This window comes from Meriones unguiculatus, chromosome 11 (assembly GCF_030254825.1).
Source record: "Meriones unguiculatus strain TT.TT164.6M chromosome 11, Bangor_MerUng_6.1, whole genome shotgun sequence".
NCBI lineage: Eukaryota > Metazoa > Chordata > Mammalia > Rodentia > Muridae > Meriones > Meriones unguiculatus.
Window position 1 is genome coordinate 9,726,278 of NC_083359.1, and position 27,483 is coordinate 9,753,760.

The 27,483-nt window shown below is 54.7% G+C and overlaps 2 protein-coding genes across 2 annotated transcripts in view; one reads left to right on the top strand and one right to left on the bottom strand.

Annotated features, from left to right (window-relative positions):
* Slc5a10 (solute carrier family 5 member 10) overlaps positions 1–27,483 on the top strand; it is a 47,296-nt gene that overhangs the window by 9,306 nt on the left and 10,507 nt on the right. The window contains exons 6-9 of the mRNA XM_021639181.2: positions 1,565–1,670; positions 1,919–1,999; positions 3,281–3,486; positions 6,658–6,793. Coding sequence (XP_021494856.2) covers positions 1,565–1,670; positions 1,919–1,999; positions 3,281–3,486; positions 6,658–6,793 — 529 coding nt within the window. The remainder of the gene's footprint in view (positions 1–1,564; positions 1,671–1,918; positions 2,000–3,280; positions 3,487–6,657; positions 6,794–27,483) is intronic.
* On the bottom strand, positions 1,287–27,475 carry Fam83g (family with sequence similarity 83 member G). Its single transcript, XM_021639180.2, has 6 exons — positions 27,255–27,475; positions 26,374–26,979; positions 15,555–15,722; positions 9,316–9,440; positions 7,380–8,634; positions 1,287–3,919 (listed from the first exon to the last, which is right to left on the bottom strand). Exons 2-6 carry the CDS (start codon positions 26,896–26,898, stop codon positions 3,557–3,559), a joined length of 2,436 nt encoding a protein of 811 aa, XP_021494855.1. The 5' UTR covers positions 26,899–26,979; positions 27,255–27,475; the 3' UTR covers positions 1,287–3,556.

The following is a 27,483-nucleotide window of genomic DNA, read 5'->3' on the forward strand; positions in this document are numbered from 1 at the left end:
GTGGCCCTTCCTTTAGGACAAAGATGGCCAATGTTGTCCTTTCGGCTCTGTCTCTGGGGTTTTGCTGTGAGAGGCAAGTTCCTCCACTCTCTTGGCCTCCATCTCCCCACCTGTGTTTGGGGGAATTAGATTAGACTCTGTGGCTTCCCCCAGACCACTAAGTAAAGGCAGCACAAAGGACAGGAAGTCCCAGAGAGGGCCCTCATCTTCTGGACCTTTAATGCTGGGCTAGTAAGTGACAGGCAGGGAGGCTGCAGGGACAGAAGGCTGAGGGTTTCTGGCTGGCTGCTGGAAACAAGTTTGCTCCTGGAGCCCTGCTTAACAGAGAAGGGCCATGGTGTCCCAGGAGGGAGGTGGCCTGTCCAGAGGCATAAGACACAGGACACAGGACAGCCCTAGGTCCCCACAGCTATTAACTTCCATTGGTACAGGTCGGAATGGAGGCTAGGCAGCAGGTGCTCAGGCAGGTCTCACCAGTGTCCACTGGGTCTCCCTTGGACAGGAGACTCCAGCTGGATGATGAGCAGGGTCCTACCCCATACCTCTGCCATCAGCCCCCCAATCTCTTTCAAGTGCTCCCATGAAAGGCAGGAGAACCACCATGGAGGAGGTGTGGTGTTGTGGTCAGGATGGGGAGCCTGGAAGATGAGAAACTGAGGGCACAGTCCCAGGCCCAGGGGGCCAGAAGCTGAGGCCTAGGTGTCGCACAGTGCTAGGAGTGAGTGGCCACATCCAGGAAGGGGACCCCAGGAATAGCTGGCTCTCCAGAGGTCTGCCATACCCGCCCTTCCTCCTAGTCAAGCCTCACCTGATGATGCCAGGTGCAGACATCCGGAAGGCACCTGGCTTCGAGAAGTCTCTTCCCTCCCTGAGCCTCAGCCTCTTCAGTCATACTAAGCAGCTTTTTCAAGAGTACTTTCTCCTCTGAGATGCATTTCTGCTCAAGCTGAAGGCTGTCCTCTCCCTTGTCTTTACCTATACGCTCTGCCTCCCCTGCCCCCCCCCCCCTGCCCCCTTTACACCCACACCCAAATGCAAGCATCAGCAGTCACCTGGAAGACCAGATTAGAGTTCCAGATGCCTAGGTCTCTTAACCGTAGGAAGGAGGCATCAGGGAGAGGTGTGAGGGGAGGTGAGCATAAGAAGCTGTTTCTGAGGCTTATTCATCTCTTTGAGTCTCTGGAGTCAAGTTGGGTGCCTCCTTGTCACAGTCCCATATGAAACTGAGGGGACAGGGCTCTTTAATGTCCCCTGGGTAGGGGCTAAATTCAATGACAACACTGCTCTCTGGTGGGCACTGGCCACTTAGAATTTTATTGTGACAGTAACATCTGCCATAATCTGAACATGACACACAGCTGCCCACAGCCAGTTCTCTCTCCCACCCTCAGCCACCCCACCAGGTAGTGAACAGCTGGGGTTGGGGGGGTCTCTATTCCTCTTCCCTGAAACAACCATACTCATGGATGAGGCCAGGCCACAAAGCCAGTGAGTACAGCACCCAGGCTCTGAGCCCTGTATCTCGCTGTAACACCTGACTTCTGCCAAATTCTGCTTTCCCCAGATTGACCTGTACGCGGGAGCCCTGTTTGTCCAGATCTGCCTGGGCTGGAACTTCTACCTGTCCACCATCCTCACACTCGCCATCACCGCCCTGTACACCATCGCAGGTACGGATCCTGACAGCCCAGCAGAGGCAAGGAGCCAGGATGATGATGGGCAGCACAGGCACCCCCTGAGAGTGGCCAGTTCATGGGTGGTGAGTGGGGAGCTGGGGCCTGGCTAACTGGTTGCTTAGGTACTTAGGTGCAGCTCACCCACCTGCAAGGACAGAGCCCCACCAACAGCTCTAGTGACGCCCATCAGATTCTGTTGGCTCAGGGAGGGGGCACTCATTCCGGCACCTTGTTCCTGGCAGGGGGCCTGGCCACTGTGATATACACAGATGTGCTGCAGACGGTCATCATGGTGGTGGGCGCCGTCATTCTGGCTGTCAAAGGTGAGGTCTGGGGGCTGGGCGCTGGTGGGCTGTCCTAGCACCCTGAGGAGCTCTTAAGGTTAGGCCAATTATCTGCCCCACTGCGGGCATCCTAGGCTGACGGGCTCTGCCCCCTCCTGCCTACAGGGGCGCAGTGCGGAGGCACTGACTAGGCTCCCTCAGGGCTGGGCAGTCCCGCAGCAGGCAGCTGGGCAGGCACACAATTAGCAGACCACAAAAGTGCTGAGGTGTTTCCTCCAGTGCTTAAAGTCATGTCAGAGTCCTGTCCCAGGAGGTGATGTCTCCTGCCAGACAAAAGCCTGCAGGGAAGGAGGTATGCTGGACAGGTAACACTAGTTTAGAAACAGACAGGGGCGTTCTACTCACGCCCTGGGAGGGAGACAGCAGGGAAGGGAGGGAGGAAAGAGGTTTCAAGGGGGGGTGGCTTTAAGGATGAAGCCTCAGCTCAGAGCCTGGGACCCTGTGGCACAGGCCACCTCTGGGCCTCCTCACAGATGCCTGGTGAAATAGACCCTGGCCTATAGAGCCTGGACCCTAGGCTCCCAGCTCCACACCCTGCTAGGAATGGGGGCCTGGAGATGTCAGAAGCTGCCCTACACCCAGGTGTGCTCCTCCCAGAGTAGCAGCCTGTCTCCAGAACCTATTGCATGTGAGGGGCCTAATGGCCAGACACCAGCTGGATGAGAGGACAGGGAACTACAGAGACAGCCAGGCCAGAGCTTGGCCTTGCACCACCCAACCCTGAGGTAGATAGGACACGTTCTGGACTCAGAGGAAAGACCCCTGGCCTGAGCCCTACCTGCTAGGCCTTCTGTAAGGCTCTGAGGAGCCTCTGCCTCCCTTCCCTGTGTCTTGGAAGGAGGGGGCCTCAATGCTAGCAGTGTCTTAGCTCTCTGGAAGCCACAGCCTTCAAAAGCTCAGGTCATGGCTTCAATACTAGATGACTCAAATACCGAGAAAACCACTTCCACCTCCTTGAAGGGCCAGTACAAAGACTGGCAGAGAACCCCAGCCTGAGCCAGCAGGCTTCTGAAGACTAGCCAGGACTCCTGCTGGCCAACAGGACACTGTGGGCCCATGTGCAAAATGCTCATTTAATATTATTTTAAATACAAATAAAATACTCTGTTTCACCTTTTTTTTTTTTAACCTCAGCCCTTCCTAGAACAGGCAAGGTGAGGTAGAGATTCCAGTTTGACGCATGAAGTTATCTGTGAGATGAGGGTAGGAGTCAGGGAGTTAGGGCGACCCAAAACCAACCCATTCCACCCACCCCTGCAGCTTTCAACGAGATTGGTGGTTATGAGCAGCTGGAGGCAGCATATGCCCAGGCCATCCCCTCCAGGACCATCCCCAATACCACCTGCCACCTGCCGAGAGCAGACGCCATGCATATGTTCCGGGACCCATCCACAGGAGACCTCCCGTGGACTGGGATGACCTTTGGACTGACCATCATGGCCACCTGGTATTGGTGCACTGACCAGGTGAGGGCCAACATCGCCCACCTCCCCCAACTGCTGCCCTCTGGGGCGGGGTTGGGGTCCATCTGGGCTGCTAGGGTTCCTTGTGGTCTCGGGCCCTACGCTTGGAGTCAGATGGGGCCCACTGGCTGCCAACCACCCTGGCCTTTAGGTGCTTTGACTGGGACAATTTGGAGTATGGGATTCCGAAGGGACTCGGGCGTTCCTCAGTGGCCCTGAGCTCCGCTCGTAGGCGAGTGTTTCGGGTTGGCCTTGGGCTCCCAGGATCTGGCAGCATTCGGGATGTTGGGCTACCCTTGGGCTGCCAGTGGTGGGGACCTGCTGTGGCTGGGATTGCTTTCTTGGAAGAGCTCTGGCTACCATCAGCAGCAGGCCGGAAGCGTGGAGGCCCTGAGGTCCTTGAGGTAGTACCTCCATGTCGGTGGAACTGCTGGCCCTGGAGAGATAAAGGAGAGTGAAGTCTTGGGTGGCATGCTGGGTGGCTAACAGGACTCTTGTTGTATAGACTATACAGAGCCTGGTTTGCTTTCACTCACCAGAGGGCTTAGCCACTTAGAGCCTCAGTTTCCTCATCTCTAATATAGAATGATTCTTCCCTTTGTGGTTTGTGCATGGACGGAGGGACCAGAGTAGGTTGTGGGTGGCTGTGCTTCTGCCTGGATGTCTGATGAGAACCGAGATAATTCTGACCTCTCCTGATCATGAATCCTCCAGATGACCTCAGACAAGCCACTTCCCTTCTCTTCGATCAATGCCTGCCCAGCCCCTCCTGAAGGCTGTAGGCAGCCCTGGAGAAGCAGAGAAACTTTTCGCATGGCTTTCTCATACTAGGAGGTGACAGAGGCACTTGGAGGCAGGGCCTTCATTTCTGCTTGGTAACCTGTGGTTCTCAAGCAGGGCTGCACTCCTCTGGGACCCCAGATGCCAGAGGCTCTCATGTAGCCTTTACCTCCTGCCCAGGCCTTTCAGGCCTTTTCCTTTGAGGACTGAAGGCCAACCCAGGAGGGTGAAAGGCAGCCCGGAAGGCCTGCTATGGTAGTAGATGGGCCCCTAATCCCTGCCACCTATTCCCTACCCACTGGGCAGGCCCAGCCTAGCCCCACATCTCTGGGTAGAGTGCCATTTGGAAGCACTTCCCATGAAGGCCAATGAGTCAGCATTCATCCTGCTTTCATGGCTGGATGAGTGCAGATAAGGAGCCCAAAAGGCCTAGAAAGGGTCACCAGGGATACTGAGGACGGTCCCTGCTAACCCTAGGCAGTTACAGCACCAGCCCTGACTCCCTGCCTCACCTTGGGCTGGGTCTGCTATAGGATGCCAGGCCTTGGTATTAAGAGATAGAGCTCACTGTCACCTGAGGGTCTCAATGAACTCTACCTCACATGCTGAACTTCGTGCCTCTCCCTAGCTACAGGTCCACCTGTAGTGACCATTTTGTCATCAGAAAGGCTGAGCGTGGTAATACGCACCTTTAATCCCTGGCACTTGGGAGGCAGAGGCAAGGAGATCTCTGTGAATTCAAGGACAGTCTGGTCTACAGAGTTCCAGGTCAACTAGGGTGACATAATGAGATGCTGTCGAGAGAGAGAGAGAGAGAGAGAGAGAGAGAGAGAGAAGGAAAGGAAAGAGAAGAGAAGAGAAGAGAAGAGAAGAGAAGAGAAGAGAAGAGAAGAGAAGAGAAAAGAAAAAAGAAAAGAAAAAGAAAAGAAAAAAGGCCATAGCAAATGAAACACAGGGGTGGGTCTCTGCCATCAACCCTCCCAGGCCTCACTGTCCCTGGGTATAAAGCAGAAGGGTGCACAGAGGGGAATGCCTCCTGGGATCCTGTAAGTGCAGGAGGCTCCTAGATTTCTGCGCACAGCTGATACATGTGGCAAGAGGTGGACAGTCTTCCTGTTGGTCAGCAACATCCTCCGCCATGGCCACAGCTATGAAAACAGCTATGAACTTCAGCAAGTGCCTGGTTACCCAGGGCCTGGAGGAGCCAAGCCCAGCTGCTCCTACGCCAAGGAGGCCATATGTAGCTGGGTGGTTCGGATGAGGAGACACAGGCCTGGAAGATGAAGTGGCCAAGCCAGGGATGGGAGCGTAGGCCTCCCCAGGAGAGACGAGCAAGCTGGGCAGTGAGGGTCACCCCTGTCCCTTTCTCATTTCACACATACTCTGGGGTAACAGGAGCATCTGTCACAGGGCCAGCTGCTTAGGACCAGCGTTAGCATACACACATGAAGGAAGCGAGCATACTTCCTATTTGTGAGTCAGGTGACAATCAATGGAATAGCGCAGGAAAAACACATTCCAGAGTTACACTTTCATAACCCCTTGAAGAAGCTACACCATCAGAACCCCTGCTCTAAACAGGGACCCACAGGCTCTGCTGGCCCCACAAGGCAGCAAGGCACTGGCACAGAGATACACCCCAACCTTCCACTTCCTCCAGAACCAAATCCAGATGTGGTGACCTATACCTTAAATCCCATTTGGGAGACTGAGACAGAGGGATTGTTTTGAGTTCAAGACCAGAACAGGCTACAAAGTTAAGTTCCAAGCCATCCTGGGCTACATAGTAAGACCCTCCCTGTCTCAAAAACAGAAAAAATGTTCAAACTAACAGCAGAATCAAATATTGGATCTAGGAGGGATCTCACACAAATGCCATCTACTCATGTGCCTACCCCATCCTGTAGATCTGGAAACTGAGGCCATCAGGATCTGCCCAAGGTCCTCAGAGGGGCTGGTGGTCTCAGGCAGCATGTAGCAACCATTAATACTCCAGAGGTGCAGGCTTCCCTGAGTCTAGGGCCTAGGACTCTGCCTGTCATACAGTCATTATCAACTTCTGTTCCCAGGATTTATGTGGATGTCTGTGTTCAGGAGGGTCAGGAGGGTCCAGGAGGTGTGTGTGTGTGTGTGTGTGTGTGAATGTGTGTGAATCCAACATACCCAGGCCCCTTTGGCTCTGACAAACATCAGGGAACCCATGCTTCTCTGGGAAAAGTCCAGCAGAAGGGGTGAGTACACTGGTGGGCATCAGCTGCGCTGGCACTGTCTGGTCATCTCAGGTGAGTATAGGGATAACACTGCATCTATCTGTGTCACCTCATGAGGCCCACTGAGGAGATGCTGAGATGGGTATCCCCAAGGCTCAGCCTCCTCTTTCTCTCTGTATCCCAGGTCATCGTGCAACGGTCCCTGTCTGCCCGGAACCTGAACCATGCCAAGGCAGGCTCCATTCTAGCCAGCTACCTGAAGATGCTGCCCATGGGCCTGATGATCATGCCAGGCATGATCAGCCGAGCACTGTTCCCAGGTAGGATGGGCTCTGGGTCCACACCTGCAGCAGCAGCAGCAGCAGCAGGGCACCCAGGGCTCTAAGGATTTAGTCTACAGAAGCCACTAGCTGACAAAGGAGGGATCTGCTGTTGCCCAACATGGAAGAGGGAGGATCTGTCCTTACAAACACAAAGGAATCTACAGGGAGGTGGTCCAGCATAAGGTCCAGACAGGAGAACTTATAACTGCGTGACCCTGTGAGTGCAAAGGAACATCTCCGTGACCACCCATTACACCTTCTCTACAAACTAGGGTCTGTACCTTCCACCTGGTAGGATGTATCAGACCCTGTAACTCTGGGTGCGTGGGAGTTAGGGGACTGTGGAAATGTGTGGTTTTTAAGTTTTGTTTTTTGAGACTCTAGCACTGGGAGTCCCCAACCTACTAATAGCCAACCACATGGCCCATGATGGTTCTCCTCTTTCCCATTTGTCTCCCATCTTGTTTCATCTCTGTCTGAAACAAGGGGCTTCACTGAGCCAGGGACACAATGGCGCAGGACATGGGCATTTGGGGCTCTTGGGGTGATTGCAGAACACCTAGGGATGAGGGACCAGACCCACCTGAGCCTGCCTGTCCACGGGGCGTTGTGCTTGCATCCTTGATGCATCTATGTCTTCTCTGCCTGAACCCTGGGCCCACAGGGGGCCACTCAGGGGACCACCAAAGGTTCCTCGGGTTACATGAGGGGCACTCAGCTGCCGTTGAGGTGGGTGGCCTGGTCCATTGGCCATCTGCTCTGAGTGGCGCCTCTGGAGAGGTACTGACCGCTCCCTCACTTCAAAGTACTCATCTGACATGGATGAGGCCACTGAGGGTCGCCGGGGGCCAGGGCCAGAGCTGCCTGAGAGGCTGTCCTGGTCACTGAGGGTCACGTAGTCATCGTCATCATCCTCTTCTCCATCGAGCCCATTGGGGAGTCCTGTCTCCAGGCCATCGGGGTCATCCTGGGTCACAGATAACTGTCGCTGTAGTGGGGCCTGGCTTTGGCTGGTTGTGCTGGATAGTCTGGGGTCCATCCCGTTTGGGGGTGTCTCCATTTCTGGGGTATCCAAAGCACAACCAATAGTGCTACCATCCTGAGCAAGTACACTCGCCACAGGGACTGTCCGGGGCTTAGGTACAGGGGCCTGTGGTTCGGGGTTCCCCTGGGGGAAGCCATTTTCGGCTGGGACCACACCCTGGGTTTCCCTGGGTGCTGGGGGAGGGCAGGGTTCTGGGCATGGACGCAGCCCCTGACTCTGCTTCCACAGCTGGTGCTGGGTGCTGGCGTGGGCTGTATCACGGATCTTGATGCGGTTCATCTGGTTGGGCTGAGGGTTCCAGATGTTGGGGTCGATGATGTTGATGTAGCCCAGGATGTCACTACCAGGCTCTGGATCTGGCTCCACCCACGTGGGCAAGTACTCAAACATGTTAGCCCTCTCCAGGTTGAGCAGCCCCGGGTGGACAGGTGGTAGCAGCTCAGAGAGGTCCCCTGGGCGCTCAGCCACTGCAGGGCCCCGCAGCCCTGCAGGCTTGGCAACCTCCTGCTTCTCAGAGGAAGTCTTGGCAATCTCGTCCACACTCTTGGCCTTAACCAGTGCATACTTGGGGTTGACAAGCTTCTTGGCCATGGTGCCCGTGGGTACTAGGGGCACCACAGACGGCAGCACAATGGGCTCCGGCTCTGGCTCCTTGTCCATGGGGATGTCCTTGAGGCTGACGCTCTGGGACATGAGGTACAGCTCCTGGAACTGCCGGTCGAACATCTCGACCACCTGCCCAGACAGCACAGAGATCACATTCCGGTCCGTCCTTGCAGCCGACCACGTGAAGCTGCAACACAACAGCAAGACAGGAGGTCAGCACAGGGCACGTGTGCTTCCTTGACCTATGGAGTGTTCCTGGCCCCAGAGACAGTGGACATCTACAGTGCATACCTACTCCAGCTGGAGTTTGTCAGACTGGCCACTGGGCCCTAGGATAAAAACATAGGTGGCACTGGGATGGGGTGCAGCTAGGGGGATCAAACCTGAGTCTGGGAATCTATGTCTGGCTCTTCTCCAGCAAGCCCCTGGGGCTCTACTGGACTCATGAAGACAGCATGATGATGCCCACTGCAGCCTCGGGTACCAAGAACCACCCAGAACTGTCACTGATATCTTTGCTGTGATCGGAGTGACTGGCAAATCTACCCTGCCTTGTGACAGTACAGAGCTAGCTCTGGCTTTGGAGATGGCTCTTACAGTGACTTCCCAAAGGTCTTGAGCAAATTCACCATGACCTAGCCCACCCTAGCCCTGGGCCAGTGACTGTGTGGGATAGAACAACAGCCTGCTTGGACAAAAGTCTTCCCTGCCTGCCTCCAGAGACAGTGGGTGGACTCAGACCTGCACATAGCTCAGCAGTTTTGGGAGCAATGAACTGGAATAACCAGCGTGTCACATGCAGGGATTAAGGGCAGAAACGGGCTGGGAACCAGAGGCAACTCCTCCCCAAGTCCCAGAGGAGAATCACCTGTAGGAGCCACACACAGCCCGATCTCCATCCACAAACATGAACTTCTGAGCCAGGACACCCTTGAACTTGGTGGCTGACCGTGTGAAGAACTCGGTTCCCCCGCTGCTGCGTACCCTGAGATTCTGTGTCGGGAGACAGGGAGGCAGAATTAGACAACTACAGGCATTGATTTCACAGGCAGGGGCGGCAGACTGCCCAGAGCCCGGAGACCGTTTGTAGGGAGTGAGGTGTTAAGTGGAGAAGGGTAGTGTATCTGGACTGTGGGGCCGGCTAATGGGGAACGGAACCTGGGCCTTACACTCTCACATCCAGGGTCTTCCAGGAAGACTACCCACAGGCCTCTCCCATGTCACTGACCCTGCTGAGCAGGCTCCTTTGAAGGCACTCAGGGAAAACTCTTTTTCTGGAGATGGGACACAGTCTGGCTCCAGGAATGGTCTCATAAAGAGTCAACCTCAGTTCCTACCACATAGCCTGGCTTAGAGCCAGCTGGGGAAGGCACTCAGAGCCCATAAGAGCTCACAGAGGCCCAGAAAGGAAAGTGTCCTGGCCAAAGAGAAAGTAGAGCCACAAACTGCTGGCCTTCCCTTGGTCCTAAACATATAAAGGGCCTTTCTCGTCAGCGCAGCACCTCCAGAGCCATCCAGGGCCTAGGTGCTACAGGACCCAGTGCTGAATACAGGTGACCCAGGGGGCAAGGAAAACCTGACTGAAATCTAGGCATAAGGGACTGCGGAGGCTCCCAAAGCAGAACATGTAGGCACCAAGGCTCCATCTGGCTTTCTCAGCAGGACTTCCTGGCTGCTCCACTCAGTGACTCCTCTGATGGGAGTCTAGTGGGAATCTCATTCTTGTCAGAGCCCTGGATTCAGACACTGGTTGGTGACACAGTATTTGTCAGACTGAGCTGTGACTTGCCTATCTGTTCCCTCACCCACTCAATGGTTCCGGTTTATTGACTGCCCACATGTTCATTTGTTCACTGACCCCTGCTGCAGCCCTCAGTGGCAGACAAGGATGACAGTGAACAAGGATGCTACTGTGGAGGTGGCAGTGAAGCAGATGAGTCAAAACAACAACCTGGAATGGTCAGAAGCAGAGGAGTGAATGAAGGTAGGGGCTGGGAGGTTCCCAGGAAAGGCTGGTGTAGGAGAGCAAGCACCCCAAGGGAAGGATGCAGAGGCTGGGCAGTGGAAGAGCAGGCTGTCTGCGCAGCTGGACGTGACTTCGACCGTGGGCAGGGGGAGCCGTGGAAGGTTAGAGAGAGTACAAGCTAGACCTGTATGTCCAAAGCAGTACTAGCTAGCATGTGGGGAGGATGTACGAATGAATGGGTGCACAGGAGGCAGAGAACAGGGAAGTCTGTGAATACAAGGGAGGTGGCCTGAGCGAGTGCCACCCACTGTAGTCTCCCTATTTCTCATACTCCCCTGGTGGCCCACGGTACTATCCACAGAAGCTGCAGGGGTGGCCCCTGGGTGGGTCCCAACATGATGTCCACCCAACTGTGGGGTGAACAATTGTCTTGTTGTCAGGCCCGGCCTAGAAGGCAGATAAGTTGTTTCCAGGGACAAGCTCACCTGGCCCCGCCTGCCGACAGCCAACTCAGCAGGAAGCTGGCCAGGGTCCAGGACAATTAGCACTCGTGACTTTGTACCTAACACACTGCATGCTCAGGGACCAGAGGTTGGAACAAAGAGCTTAGAAGCCTTCCCTGTCACCTGTGCCAACCACAGCCCAGACCTGTGTCATCCTGTGGTCTCACCATCCAACACTCTATGTGCTGGGGCCATGTGCCTCACCTAGGCAACCAGCCTGCACACTTCTTTTGCTGGTGTTTGTCTCTACTCACCCTTTGCTGGCTTTGTCTTTCTGAAGGGCTCGGAAAGCCATTACCTTGGAGCAACTCACCCTTGTGAGAGGCAGGCCTGTGTTATGCCACTGACCTACCGTGTGATGTGAAACAGCCCTTTCTAGGCTGTAGTTTCCCTTTCTACATAGTGGGGATTGGCACTGAACCCATCGGCTCATCTACCACTAGGGCTGGGCAGCAGGCAGGGGCTTGCATCAGGCCCCCCACCCTCTGCCTCCTGTTCCTGGTAGCCTCACCCAATGGGCCTGGCCCAGATGAGGTAATGTCTCAGGTGTCTGGGCTCGCGTGAGCAGAGGTGGAGGATCCCACAAAGCTGCATTGTCTCAGGTCCTGGGGTGCCCCTAGTTGGGGATGGGCAGGCGGGTGGAGGGTCCTTAGACTCTTTTAGACCTCCATGAGGCACAGTGGAGTTGGGTGGGGCAGGACAGGAAGTGGAGGTGAGTCAGGCTGCTCTGGCCCACAGTGCTTGTGGAGGACACAGGGCTGGGGTACACTGTGCTGGTCTCCATCAAGCCGGCCTAGGCATTCTGAAACTCTGGACTATGTGACTCCAGACATGGTGCCAGACACTGGCTGGGCCTCTCTGCACCTCGACTCCCTTAGCTGCAGCTTGAGGGCTGAGTGGCCTGCAGGGAGCTGTAGAAGGGATTGAGTTCTCACTGGGGACACACTGGGATACAAACTTGCAGCACATCCGGGATAGCTGGACTGTCCAGGGAAAGCATAACTGTCAGCCACACTTGTGGCCAGCCTGGAGGACTTAGCAAGAGAGGTGATGAGTCTTAGTCTTTCAACAGGATGTAGCAGATCACACTGCTCACCTCAGCAGGGGTGAAGGCATCAGTCAGCCATGCCTGGATCACAGGAAGTGCAAGGAGATGTGTTGGGGTAGGAGGCAGAACTGTAGCTCACCCAGCACCTCTGACCCTGACTCAAAGACAGACATGATATTCGGTGGGAAGTCAGGCCCTTGTGAGCTGGGACTTAGGCACATGTGCACATGTTCCAGGCTGTGGTGTTATTACTCCTAGCCCTTCCCCTAGGATGACTGACATGATGGGCTAGGTCACCGTCCGGCTGCATAGACACTGTGATGCTTAATAACAGCCCTGCCTTACCTACTTGATGCCAATAGTGCCCTGACTCATGACCAGTGCAGTGAGGTGGACCCCTCTGCCCTCAGATACAAGTCCTTGGCGTATATCCTTACCTATCAGTGGCCCAGGCCTAACCATAGAAGGAAGGGCCTGAGCTTACTTAGGAAAAGATAGCGGCTGGCGCCTAGCCCACCTCCACCCCCCAACCTCCCAACAATCCCAGCTGAAGCATGGCAGGACACAGCTTTGAGCCTCTCCTCCCCTTCTTTGGTCCAGTGGAGACTGGAGAGCTGGCCCAGCCAAGCATCCTCACCATGTGCCTTCCCACGGCTGTCAGTGGTTAGTATTTTCTTGCTTGTCAGCTATGTAGTCAGCTCAGGTGGCTGCTGGTTTTTCCAGTTTGCCTGCACAGGCCAAGGAGCTTTTCGCACTGATGGGTTTTTCACAGCTCTGGCTTGGCTCCCACTGGTTCACGGGTACTTCTCAGCACTAGGGTCACCCCATATATGACCTAGTCACTGCCTGGGAAGGGATAAAGTCAAAGGGATAAGGCCTTTTCAAGGCCCATGGTACTCTTTTCATTGCTCGTTTGTAATGTTGGGGATTCTTTTCCTTACTGCTTTTGGGGCCAGCAGACTGTGGTCCCTGAAGCAGCTGAGGCCCACACATTAGAAGAGGCTGTGTACATGAATTCCTTTATGTGGGGACTGGGAACAGGGTCAGCCCTAAGACTAACATAACTGCTGGCAGGAGAGGATGCCTTCTACCAGACTACTAACTTGGCACTCAGAACAAAGCTGGGGCATGTTAAGAGCATTATCCCTAACCACACAGGGCCAAAGAAACCTCTGTCTCAAGCATGCCCACCACAGTCTCCTGTGCTCTGCACAATAGCTCTGACAGGGGCTGGAGAGATAGCTCAGTGGTTAAGAGTACTGACTGTTCTTCCAGAGGACCCAGGTTCAATTCCCAGCATCCACATGGTCACATGGTGGCTCACAACTATCTGTAACTCTAGTTCCAGGGGACATGACACACTCACACAGATATACATGCAGGCAAAACGCCAATGTACATAAAATCAAAACAAATAGATTATTTTTAGAAATAGGCCTGCCTGAGGGAAGGCATGGAGATGGGCCCATTTTCCACATAAGCAGTGGAGGCCAGAGCCAACACCTGCTTATGGTGTGGTGCAGGGCAGTCGGTGTCTTCCCAGTCTGGTGCCCGATACCCACTGTCACAAAGGTGACCCTGCCAGAGCTCCCTGTAACTTGGGCCTGCTGGCTCTGAGCAGGTTGGAGCAGGGTTGGGACAGGGCAGTAGGTGGCTGAGAGCAGCCCATGGTTTACCAGCACAGAAAGTGCTCCAGAAACAGGCCCAGACCCAGACTACCAGTGGGATGGGACAGGCCTCCCACAGTCCCTGCCTTAACCCCGGGTTAGCAGCCACACACCTGCTCAGCCTTAGTGTGTACACAGCTACTATCCTGAAGTTTCACCACAGGCAACTCTAGGTGCCAAGTCCACGTTGGGCAGTGGGCAGAGAGCCCATATGGGCAGCACCAGAAAACTCTGAGAGACAGGTCTGCACTGTCCCCGTCAAGCCGATTTTTTGCTTGCTCTTAGGCACAAGTTATATCTTCCCCTAGACCTCAGTTTCCCTATCTTCCTTGTGGGAACCTAGTCTGAACAGGTGCCTTGGCTCAGACACCCCCATAAAGCCACAGGCAGAGAGCCACAAACAGGGCCAAGTTCCACTGCTTCTCAAGTCCTGAAATTCAGAAAACCCCAGACTGTGCAGCCACCAAGAATTCTCTACTGAGACAGGCCCTCAGACACTGTGGGGTCAGCTTCTCCAAGCAGCCAGCCTGGGTGAGGGTGCCCCTGAGTATCTACAGGCCCCGGCTCTTGTCTGCCTTTCCTATGAGGGTGATAGGTAGAGTGACATACATGTTAAGCCTCACCAGTGTGTGGAAAATGCAAGGAGTGGAGACTTTCCTGGAGCTCCTGGAGCTGCTGGTGGCCCCCAGGGCAGCCAAGTCCCAAGTCACCTTTTCTGAACTTCTATGCAATGGTTCTTTCTGGCATGAGCTGTCTGCCACCCCAGAACCATTCCCAGGAGCTAATTACATGGCAGGCAGGTGTGAGGCTTGGGGTCACCCTACCTGGAGACCACATGAAGAAGTCCCTGAAAATTAGAGACTGGTAGCACAGCAGAGAACTCACACCCACTTGAAAGGCTCCACAGGGGGCCTTGACAAATGCTGACAAATTATAGGTTCCAAGCCCGGCCACTGTCACCAGCCCTGTGTGATGACCATCTGGAATCTGTGTTCCAGCCTGGGGCACTTGGCCCTCATTTCTAGTTTATTGGCAGTGACACTTGGCACCTGCTTCTACTGCTTCATCTGCAAAATGGGAATGACAGACTCATCCAATTGTCAGGGGTTTAAGGAAGTTAAACCATGGAAAGTGTGTTGAGCAGTCGCAAGCATGCTGTGAAAGCACCAGCTGCTTCTGTAGACTTCTCTATACTCGGGTGTATGTGAGTGCTGTACTTAACAGCTGAGAAAGACGCCAAATGCTAGGGGTCTTAGCGGAAGAGCCTAGCCACACCGATTTATCTACCCATCAGACCAGTGAAATCCTGGAGCCCAGAGCAGCAGGCAACAAGATCCCAGACAGAGCAATGGGAAGCTGAAGATCCAGGCATTGGCTTTCTCTTACCAACTCCATTCCAATGTGCCTCCTTGGCCGAAAGGATTTATCCTACAACAGCTCAGGCATCTCAAGTCCACTTCAACCCTGGCCTTGGCATAAGGGTGCTTCCTGTGTCTGAGCCAGATCCTAATGCCAGCCTGTGGAACTGACGACAAACTGGGGCTTAGCCCAGTGAAGGCCTTCTTGGGGGTCAGAGCTCCCCAGGTGAGGTTTGAGCTGCCTGTGGATGCAGTGAGCACACACCTGTACCAGAGGTATGCAGACAGACAGGAAACTATGTGGCATGGGTAACACAGTACCTGGCAGGCACTCTGGCACATGGTTGAAGGCATAAGATCTGTGTTTGTCTTATCTGTCTGTTGGAGGTAGTAAATATCTTATCCCTCAGGGCATTCAAGTTGTGTGACCACCTGGCAGAAAGCTCCAGGATGACTGAACTCTTGTTTGGTATATATATATAAGGCGCTGTCTACGAGGTAATGTTTGTTGACTGGCTGAATGACTCCTGCCCTCCAGCTGCCCAAGCAAAGGAAGACAGCTCACCTTGAGGTGCCCCAGGTGCATTCGGGCCCGCTCGCACATGTGCAAGAAGTACTTGACATTACTCTCATCCACAATGATGTACACAGCCACCTTCCTCCTGAAGCCAGCATCCAGCAGGTCCTTGAAGATGTCCACGTCAGTGAACATGTCCATGACCACAGCTATCACCTGAGAACAGGAAGACACTGGTGATTTACAAGCACAGCAAGGAGAGCAGCACCCCTGCGGTTCCCATGACACAAAAGCCTGTGAAAACCCTAGTTCCAGCAGTCCTCACGGTGGAAGGTGCAGGGAGGAATGCAGACATGTCAGGAGGGTGCAGAAGGTTGGTGAACCATGATCAGGGGTAAGGTCTGTCACAGTTCCATGTGTACAGCTGGTCCTTGGGGCCTCCTTCCTCAACCCGGTTAGGATTCACTGACTGGTGCTGCCACCAGGAAGGTCCAGTAAGCACAGCCAGGGACTCAGCCCCAGGAAGCTGCCACTGACGTCCTCCTGAATCAAATTCAAGACACATGCCCCTTTCTGACTCCTGAAGATGCTGAGGCAAACCAAATGTGGCCACAGTGGGGAAGAGGCCAGCAGATGACATGGCCACCAACTTGGGACCTTCCTTGAGTGCTGCGCTGTTGTGGACTTCAGCAGGACACCCATATGGACCCAACAGCACCCACATCAGCATGTGCTCTTCTGGTCTCTTGCCAACACCTATGCCCATCACAAGTGACTTCCACTCTCCTGAGCCCAAGGGTGAGGCTCCAGGGTCAAAGTACATCTGTCCACACCTAGTCCGCCCAAGCAACCAATTGCCTCAGTTCTCAGTTCCCTGCCAACCAGAGGACTGATGTAGCACTCACAGTGAGGACCTGTGTCCTCCCCCCCCCCCCCCCGCAGAATACAGTCACAGACCAGGGATGTTCCGAATTCAGATGCCAGCTCCCTACCGCCCCTTCCCTCACACTGGCTAACAGTGCCTAAGGGCTTTATAGAGAGTGGTCCCACAACGTCCCTTCCCTCACACTGGCTAACAACAGTGCCTAAGGGCTTTATAGAGAGTGGTCCCACAACGCCCCTTCCCTCACACTGGCTAACAGTGCCTAAGGGCTTTATAGAGAGTGGTCCCACAAGTCCCTGGAGCACTGTGACAGTAGGGCTGGAATCCACCCAGGCCTATCAGGGGCTGAGCTCATAAGTGTAGCTCAGCATCTTCCTTCAGTGAGATCTGTACACACAGGGTAACATGAGGCCACCTGGAGCCTACTGGGGACAGGTCTGCACACTCACAGTGAGCTCACCAGGCTAAGCCCCTACAGGCCCATTTGGGCTCCTCCTGAGCCTCTGGCTCCTGCTGCTGCCTCCTGCAAATCTGGCACAAAAGTCCAAGCTCCTAAGCAAGAGGAGGAGGCTCTAGACAGGCCCTGCAGCAGATTTGCTGTGTGACCCTAAGTTAAACAATTAAGTAACTCTGGGCTCTTGTTTTCTCATCAGCAAAATAGGCTCTATTCATGAGAAGCAAGCACACTCAGGGCAATGTATATCAAGGACCCCAACCCAAGGGGGTCCCCAGGGATGGGGGTCCCAGGCAGCCTTGCCTCTGACACCCCACTCCAACCTCTCACAAGCAGCTAGGTGAAATCCCAGCACACAGCTGGGCAAACTGAGGCTGGTGAAGTCATGAGGAAAGTTGAGGCAGAGTCAATACTCCCCACGCCCAGCAGTGTGGGCCCTTGTCTGGTCCTCCTTTAATCCTTGGTCATCAGGGCCTGATGGTGCTAATCTGCTCAGAATGAAGAGAGAAAGGAGGCTGCGCCCTAGGCATCCCTGAGTCTTCAGAGGACAACTCATCATCCCTTAGGGGCTGTCTGGTGGCGAGTGGGCACGAGGCTGATACTGGCAGGGTTAAGCTAGAGGACAGTGTCAGCACTGGAAGAAGAAGCACTTTGCATTGCAGAGTGGGGTAGGTGAGGTGAGATGGGGGAGGACCCAAGAACTTCCCACCTAGCATAGGCTCAGCAAAAGCCAGATTGCTGGGGAAGTGAGGAGGCAACAGAAGACACTGACAGCCTCTGGGTGGCAGTGTGTGTGCTAGGGGTGGCTGCTCCAGAGGTCTTGCCTGGGACCTCACAGACTGGAAGCCACTCTTACCCAATGTCCACTTGGTTAGGCCACTCCTGAGCAGGCGAACAGCTTCACGGACTGCCCTGGAAAGAGGCCTGACCTGGCTGGCACACTGCTCCCTGGAGGTTCTCCAGCACGTTGCACCCCAGATCTGTCACGGCTGGTTCCAAGCTGTGGGCACCGTGGCAGACTGAGATGTGCCCCAGCAGGACAGGGGACCCAATCCAGAAATCACAGGCTGCCAAGATGGACTTGTTGGGACCTATGCCCCAAGGTAGATCCCTGACATGGTCCCATGGCTGACTCTAGCTCTCTTGAGGTGTTGGATTCTACCCCTATCGCCTAGGCTGGTAAAAGGAAGACTACACAGCTATCAGCTAATACTGATAAGGAAGGGCTGCCTCGTATGCCTGAGATCTGAGCTGATACTGAAAGGGAGGACTACCTAGTGCTCCTGGGATATGAGGTGACGCTGAAAGGGAAGGCTGCCTAGTGCTCCTAGAGTCCAAGATGATGTTGGAAATAAACGTGCTCATGGTGCTCTGGTATGTGAGGTAGTGCTGGGGGAAGGCTTCCCGCCACTACACAGCACCTCACATCTTGGCCTGTCTGTCCATGGTCAGGCCACAAAGGTTCCTTGAGAGCTCTTGGTACATGTTAAGTTATAGCTGTAGATGGGAACTGTGGAAGCAGTCAGTGACAGAGGCTGAAGTAAGCCGGTGCCTGCCTTTCACATTCCTCCCAGCCTAGGATGTCTGTCATGCTCCTAACATTTCCTCTAGATACTCACAAATGCTGCAACTAGCAGATTCCCCCCTTCTCACAAGAGAGGACCCTGAAGCACCGTGCCTCACAACCGTCTAATTACCTGTTTGGATGTCCTACCTCCACTGTGACACTGTGCTCATCAAGGGGTGTTCTGACTGGGCAATTCTCAGGGAACACTCATCTCTCAGGGATACATGTGGTGTGCCCCTGGAGCTACTGCAGTGTTCAAGGCCTGGTACTAGCCACCTTCCATCTTAGGCCCCTCAGTTTCCACATCTATGAAATGGGGTGGAGGATAAGCTATAAAAGCCTGTCCCTTCTGATGTCCTTGCTGAAACGCCTGCCTTAATGTACCCTAGAGCACTGCTCACAGCCTAGTGGAGCCTATGTGAGCTGGCTGGAGCATCCTGCCATGTCAACAGAGTCTGTGAAAGACAGTTTAGTAGTTGTTCCTCAAAGAGACTAATAGGCTCCAGCCTTGCCAGGTGCTGACACCAGCCCAGGGCTCCCAACACCCATAGCAGCTTCTTCTAGGCCTCTTGTGTCTCTAAACTTCACTTAGAGTAAAGCATTTTTGTGGGACAATAGATGGACAAGATTCTCCACAAATGCCAGAGAGGAGGGGCAGGTGAGCAACCAGCTGGTCTGAACATACTATTGGGGTACTAGACCAGCCTCTGACACACCTCTCCTGAGAATCCTGACACCACTGATTCCTTTCCCAAAAACATCCTGCCTTGAGTGTCCCATGCAGACCGTCTCCAAGGCCATGTGCTTATTCTGCCCATCTCTGGAGAGCTTTCAGGGCCCCTCAAGCAATCTGCTGGCATCTAGGGAGCCCACTCATGGAAGGAAACATCCAAGGCTGGAAGAAGTCCCCAAAGGGGCAGCTAAAGCAAAAGATGGTCCTCATACAGGACCATGGAAGGCTCCTGTCTTCCTAGCTAGGGCAGAAGACATTCTGACACATGAGGTCTGGGGATGGTCTGTAAGAGGACACTGCCTAGGTAGTGGACAAGGAAGTCCTGAACCAATTTTAGGCTTACCTCTGCAAAGGGCCACATGTAAACAGCCTAGACTCCCTCTTCCAAATGGTCATGTCTGTCAGTGGCAGACAAGTGACAGGGATGGCAGGGAAAGCATCTGTATTCCAGATGTGGTGAAGCAGCTGTGGGCTTGGTGTGGACAGTGGGCCGCTCCTATCCTACAGCCTGTTCTACTCCATCCTAACAAGAGCTAAGAGCAAGACTTCACAGTGTTCAGCTGGGGCCTGATATAGCAGTGCCACAGGCTTGTCTGGCATGCTGAGAACCTGGGTTCCATCCACAGCCTACACCCAACTCCCCAAAAGTGTTTGTTTCCAAGAAACTTTACTGCATTCTACAACAAAGCTCTAAAATACTTAAAAGAACAAACATACACCAGCAGCCTATAGCACAAAATCCTTTGTTTCTGGTACTCAGTAGAGAATTACTATACAGAAAAAGAAATGGGAAAATAAGACTCACTGACGAGGCAGGACCAAGTGGCTCACACCTTTAATCGAAGGAGGCAGAGGCAAGAGGATCTCTGTGAGTTCAAGGACAGCCTGGTCTACAGAGTGAGTTCTAGGAAAGCTAGGGCTATGCAGAGAGACCCTACCAAAATAGAGAAAGAAAGGTATGGAAAAAGAAAAAACTACCAACATTAAATGAAAATCTGTTCTGGGTTGGCATTAGTAGTCAGTTAGATATCATAGAAGAATAGTGAAGTTGAAGACACGGCAGCAACAAGTATCTAAATGTCACACAGAGTAGAAAGAGACTGAAGAAACACAGGAAGCAATCAGCACCCATAGTAATCTACAAGAAGTCTGACTGAGGGAAGCTGGAGTCTCAGCTAACTGCAGGGGATGGAGTGAGAGGGATTAGAAACATGGGTGACTAAATAGCCACTAAACTTTACTTCTTCACATAAGAATGGAAGTCCACAGACTCAATAATGAACACAGAAGAGACAGGAGGAAAACCGCCAAAGCACACAGAACCAAATCACCCAAAATCAGCAAATTAGACTCTTTAGAATAGCCAGAAAGAAGTCGGGCCTAGTGGCACATGCCTGTAATCCCAGCACTCCGAGAGGCAGAGACAGACAGATCTCTATAAGTTTTAGGCCAGCCTGGTCTATAGAGTGAGCCCAGGACAGCCAAAGCTATACAGAGAAACCCTGTCTGGAAAAAACACAAACAAATAAACAAAAACAAGAATAGCCAGAAGGAAAACAGACCATTGCATATGGAAGAACTAAGCCAAGCGGACAATCCCACCAGAGTCAGTGAGAGAGGAGACGGTGAGCAACATCTTTTGAGCATTACGTGGAAACAAGCTGTCCACCGAGAAGTAGAGAACTTTCAAAACTGAAGATGAAATAATGCCTGGGGCACAAAGCTGCAAGGATTTCATCCCTGGCAGGCTGTGCACTGCAGCAGCACCCCTGTGTAGGTGAAGAAACTGAGGCTAGGGGCTGTGCCAACTCCATGGTGGGGGCCCGATGTTTCCCTCTCTCAGTCACAGTACAGAATGGAGACGGAAGATGAGCCTCCTGCCTATCTTGTGTTCTCATAGTGGGGTAAGGAGTCTCCTCTTGGTGGAGGGGTCTAATCCAAGCCACAGAAAGAATTGCAGGCCACCAACATTCACACAAAGGGAACCAAAGAGTGTCACACTTCCCAGAGATGTAGTCACAGTCCAGGACTGTACACTTCTCCCATGGCAGGACCATGCATCTTTCCTATCTCTGATTCCATGCCACCATCTCCAAGGGCCCATCTTATCCTGAAAAAGACCTGCCGCAGCCTGTCCATCCCTGCCCTGCCCTGCCCTGCCCTGCCCTGCCTTCCTGGGTCACTTCTCGACTGACTCCAGCACTGTTTCTCTACTTGCTGTGGTGGGATGGAGACAAGGTCATTTGCCAAGCCTGAAACCCAGCTGCTGCTTGGGAACATCCCACCTATTAGAAGGAAGCCTCATTAAAGCCAATTAGAGGATGGCTGCAGCCAGCAAGTCACAGACAAGAAGCCATGCTGCTCACTCCACAAGCCCTGAACAGAGCTCAGGGGTGTGGGTGCTGTTCTGAGACTCCCTGAACGCCGGGAAGACCAGCCTTCTCTCCCTTCCAGGGGCTCAGCGAAGCTGAAAACAGGGTTGCAGAATCATGGAGGGTGTTGGTGACAGTGAGAGAGTGCCCTATGCGTCTCTTGGTGGATATGAAGATAGAGGGAGTGAGGGAAGAGATCTGGTATTTACTGGACGCAGCTTGGCACCGCATACCGTGGGACCACATGACACGCTGAGGAACAACTCGTGCTCACTTATGGTCACTTAAATCTCACCTGGACTTTGACAAGCAGGTATCAGTCTTACTGAGGTCAGCCCAGGACAGAAGTGAGGAGCTCTCGGGAGTTGCCAGAGACAAAACAGAACTGGGCTTGGATCTGACTCTGCCTGAGACTGAAGCCCGTCCTTCTCACACCCCACATGGAGTGTACCCTGGGAGGCACCAGCCTGTCTGTGGGCCTGTTCAGCGGTTGTCAGCTGTGAACCCTAGTAGTGGCCAAGTGGACAATCTAGGGCCTCTCTCAACCCAAAGGGTGACCTTCAGCTTCAGAGTAACCTTTCAAACTAACATGACCATGAGCTCCATGGAACCAGGCCCAAGCACACCAAAGACCCAAAGCTCCATCTCATTCTGTGCTTTGGTCTCTTCTGTGATATAAGCAGGTGGCAGGGCACCCTCCTGGAACAGCAGAGGGGCTCCTTCCAGATGGGGCACATCTCGGCTCTCCATTAAAATGCAGGAGCTTAGCCAGGCACTGTGGCACACGCCTGTAATCCCAGCACTCCAGGAGGCAGGTGGATCTCTGTGAGTTCAAGGCCAACCTGTTCTACAAAGTGAGTCCAGGACAGCCAAGGCTACACAGAGAAACCCTGTCTTGAAAAACCAAAAAGAAAGAAAAAGAAAAAAAAAAAGATGCAGGAGCTTGCCATGGGTGGGGAGCCTGGAGAAGTCTGGAGCCAACACCTGGGATTATGCTATCTGATGGCTCCCACCCCAGCAGGTGCGGCCTGGCCCAAGGCAGGAGCTGCCACAGCAGGCAGAAAGCAGCTCCTGGCCCACAGGAGCCTCTGTTGGGGGCTATTTTGGTGCAGTCATGTGCCTCCGAATGAAAAGGACACATCCTGAGGCGCATGCTGCTGGATGTTGTCTGCAGAATCGGTGTGCTCAAACTCGGACAGCAACAGCAGCAGTAGACAGCACTCATGCTGCTACAATACTGTGGATGGCATGCAGGCCAGTGTTGGGCGAGCCTGCAGTGCTAGCCTGCAGCGCTGAGGGATATGCTCCCTAGGGAGACTGGGCATAACTGTGGCTCCCCATTCTAGGCCCAGCATGGCCAGCTTTCCTTCACCTCTGGCAGCCTAGTGTCTAGGAGCCCAGGAACCTACAAACATGCTTTCACTGCCCTAAGCTAAGGAGGCAGGGAGCAAGGCCTAATGGGCCCATTATGGGATGTGGTTGTACAGAGCCTGCAGCCCAGATCCTCCAGCTCTCAGTTCTGAGGCTTTGGGCAAGGTGCTCACGCTCTCTGAGCCCCACCAAACCTTGGATTTCTTCTGAGGACAATAGAGGCAACACCTACTTTATGGAGCTGTAGCAAGGATTACACAGAGCAGGCAAAGTGCCTTTTCAGCACTTGGCATATAGTTGGTATTTAATAAATGCCTCATTAAGCTGCCTTTATTCTCCTGGAGCCAAGCAGCAGTCAGGACTCCAGAGTATGAAGGCAGGGATCTAACAAGGAAGATGTGGAGGTCAATAGGGCATCATGAGACTTGGTCCACTTTCTTCCCTCTGGGTGGCCCTGGGAGAGAAACACAACTTCTGGGTCTCCATTCATAAGCCCTGGCTGGAAGACATAAATTTGGCCCTAGCTGAGGGCTAGCACCTGACACCTCAGCTTCCTTCTGTGTTCTCCACAGCAACTTATGGAAAGTATGACACACGATGCCCCTGGGGCTGGTAAGGGGTTAGTCCTTGTCAGGGTAGGCACTGGAAGATCCTCTGACTGAGGCCCAGCCCCACCCAGCCTCACCCTCTGGAAGCCACACTTGCTCTCATCCCTCCCAGGCCAGGCGTGATGCTACAGGCCCCTGGTATGCGGCTGAAGCCCAGGGAAGGCTCCTCCCAGACTAAGGCTGGGGGAGGAGAGGAAGAGGGCAGGCAGGGGCTGCCTCAGAGAACATAAGCTGGTATCTCAGGGCTATACAACCAAGTGTGGGATCCCACCGTTCTGTTCCCTGTCATAACTGAGTCTCAGATCCAAGCAGCAGGTGGTAGGAACAAAGGGACCCTCCACAGTCCTCATTGCCTGTGTCCACTTCATACACAGAATGGCCAAAGCCTATCAAGAAGCCAGGGCTGGTCCAATCCCACAGTGGAGGCAGCACCAGGGCCTGCGCCCACACTTCTGTGTCTTCCTAGTCAGATCATAACAGTCTTCAGGGAAGAGAGGATGCAGCAGAATTATCCTGACAGGAACACTGAGGTGGCGTGAGCTGAGTGTGTGCTGTGTCATTTCCTTGCCCTAGGGTCTGTCAGTTGTGCTGACTGCTGGAAGAGTGACTCAGTGCTTGCAGCCATGCTGCAGAAGCCCCCATGGAAAAGGGCTAATCAGCAAAACCCCCATCCCGACCCTAAGAGGCTGGGGTTCCCCTAGTACTGGCACAAGGTGAAAGGTGAAAAGGGGAGGTGGGCCAGAGGGGCAAGAGGTGACTCATGGTGAGAGATAAGACAGAAGAACTCCTTCAGGGAGGAGCAAGGAGGAGGCGGGCAAAGCGCTCTGTCAGCATCCATTGGCGTCTGGGCCTGCCCCAGGAAGCTGGGAGGCAGCAATGAGAGGGTGAAGACTCAGGGCACCCAGGTCAGCTGCCCCTCCCAGGTCCTGCTTGTCACTGCCCTGCTGCCAGGTACCATACTTCCAGGGTAGGTCCTGGAGTGCAACAGGGCTAAGTGACCTTGGGCAGGACGACTAATGGGTCTGGCCTCGGTTTCTACATGTGAAAAAAGAGGCAGATAAACACTACCTGAGATTATAAAGTGCTCATACCCCACTGAAGCTATTATTACAGCCTTCCCACGTATTGTGTGGGCCAGAAGACGGAGATGGGGGAACAGGAACTCACACAGGTCCACAGGAGAGGGGCCTAGCCCAAGACAGCACAGTGGGGGCGTGAACAAACCTTGATCTCTGTGAGACGGGCATGGCCTCTGTCAGCTCTGAGGCCCCTCGAAGACTCCTTGCTGTGGGGAACAGGCTCTAGGTATAGGAAGCAGAGGGCTATGCCTCTCCGTGACAGGAAGTCTCCCACAATGGTGCCACACAGACAGATATGGCTCACACTGAGATCAGTGTCTTCCTGGCTGCCACCTTAGGAGCCATCAGTAACCTTGGAAGAGTGGGACTGGGTGCATACGAAGAAGCTATAGTCTGCAAGGAATGGATACATCTCAGCTATGGTCCCAAGGATGTGGACAGGAAACCCTAAGGGTACAACTTGGCCCCAGGCACCCCTATCTGTCCCTATCACGGACTATCCCTATGTCATTCTGTCTGCAGAAGATTAGAGCCTGTGGCCGTTCTCAGGCCAAGTTGGAAAGTGGAAGCTGCCTCCTTCCTGTGAGAATGCGGATACAGCAGCCAGGCCCCAGCCAGAGCCTTTAGTCCTCCTCTCAAGGGACTGGGCTCTGCCCCAAGTGGGAGTCACCCCAGGCCCTTTTAGGGGCAACAGATTCCCAACTACTGTCAGGTGCCCAGAGGATTATTCAGTCCTTCCTACTTCCTGCCACCCAATCCTCCATCATCACAATGGCCAGAGATGCGGTTTGTACTTACAGACTAGAATCCCTCAGCTAGTGGCTGTGGACAGAGCCTCCTCCACTCTGCTGGAAACCCGAGCCACGCCACCTCTCAGCTGCTGACCCACTTCTGGTCTCTCCGCCCAAGAGCTCCCCAGGCCCTTTCAGCCAGGACAGTCCCCAGGGTGAACATCTGCCCTTGTACACTGACTGCCCCATTGTGGACCCGGACAGTGAAGCGGTCAGACTCAGCTAGAGACACTCTCACTACCAGCTGAGGCCGGACCTGCTCCAGATATAACACGGCTTGTGGGGCTACCCTCCCTGTCAAATCAGACACACCTTCACTCACAGCCCGGCCACCCAGTGTTGGATTGTTTGGCTGTCTGTGAAAGCAGTGTCCACTGTTTCTCAAGATGTGGGTCAGTGGGTCAGTGTGGAGCAGTCACCCATGGCCAGGGCACTGTACAGCCAGCCCAGTGGGTGCCAGATAAGAGGATCCACACAAGCCTGAGAAGCCTCTAAATGGCAAACTACAACCCAAGTAGACACCCTCACCTCTTCAACAGGTGGCACCCAGCTCACCCAGACACCCTGGCCTGGACAGCAGCTGCCACTGTAGCACTCAGAAAAGGACGTAGAGAAACTTAGCAGCTACTGCCAGCCACTCAGCACGGCTAGGAAGCAGGCAGATTTTCTCAGCGCTCCAGACCAGCCTCCATGCCTCTCCCCCGGCTCCTGCCAGCAAACTCATGTATGTGTGTGCAAGCTTCTTGCCTTGCCAGAGCAAGGCAAGAGAGAATGGGTGAGGGAAAGCTCAGATTCCTCCCACACAGCTCATGCGTTGCCTTCGGGACGCTCAGAACCACTCCAGTAGGGCACAGAAGCCCTTTGACCCAGGAAGCCTGGTGCCACCTGCTAGACGGGGTGGGCATTTGGCTTCTGCCTGCAGAAGGAGGCAACGAAGAGGTCAGAGGTCCCGCGGCCGTCTGGGTCCCCACGCATGTTGGGTGAATGGGGTCCCGCCACGGCGCCTCACCTTCTGAGCCTGGCTGACCATCTTGCGCACCACCTCCTTAATGTGCGGCTGCCCGTCAATGGGCGGCTGCATGTAGACGCTGGCCCGGGTCACACCTCGATAGGCGATGGTGTCAGGCCAGCCCAGGTCCAGCTGCGGGATGGAGCGGTCCGACTTCTGGGGCCAGTACTCCAGCGAGGGCAGCGGCTCGGCCGTGGCCGGGGGCCCGCCCGCCGCGCTGGCCTCCTCGCTGGCATCGGCGCCTCCATTGTCCTGGAGCTCGGGGCGGCGGCCCGAGCCCCGCGGGTCCTCAGAGCCGGGGTCGTACACCTCGATGGCCGCCACGATACGCGAGAGCTCCAGCTCCGACAGAAAGTCGCGGATGTTCTCGCGCTTCAGCACCTCGTAGAAGGCGTCGCGACCCCGGGCCACCAGCGCCTCCAGGGCCAGCCGCTGCTCCTCGCTGTAGAAGAACTCGGGCTTCGACTCGCTGGAACGCCAGTTCACGTGGTTGTCGTCCAGACACTGCACCTGGGAGAAGGCCATGGCGGCCCTCGCTACGGGGACGCGGCCCGACGGCCACCGCGCTCTCGGGCTCCGGGGCCTCGGCGCCTCTGCGAAGCGCACCTGAGGGAACCAGCAGAAGACCGCGGTCCGGGTCAGAGGGCGGGAGGGGGCGGGGCGGAGGAGAGGGGCGTGGCAGTGTGGGAGGGGCGGAGGGAGCCGGAGCCGTCCAGGGCCGAGGTTCGCCTCTGCGCTTGGGATCCGCCTGAGGTTCCCGGAACCCTGGGAATAAGCTGGGGCTGCCAGGGAACTCGTCCCAGTCTGGAGTAAGAGTCGGGGCGCAAGCCCGGGTCGAGCTCGCAAACCCGGAGGCCTGCCCGGAGGAGGGACTTGCTTACCTGGCAGGTGGCGCCGTGCAGGCCGGACAACCTGGGGAAGTACAGGCGTTGGTGGTGGCAGCCGGCTAGACCGCCGGTGACTAAAGGCGGTCCCGCCCACCACCACCCCGCCCTCTCCTGGGGTCACGTGTGGTCTCGGGGGCGGGGCCGGAAGCTGATTCATCTCTCACGGACGGGGCAAGGCTGGACAGTTTGCTGCCTCGGGCCGCACGGACGCCTTCCCCCGCTT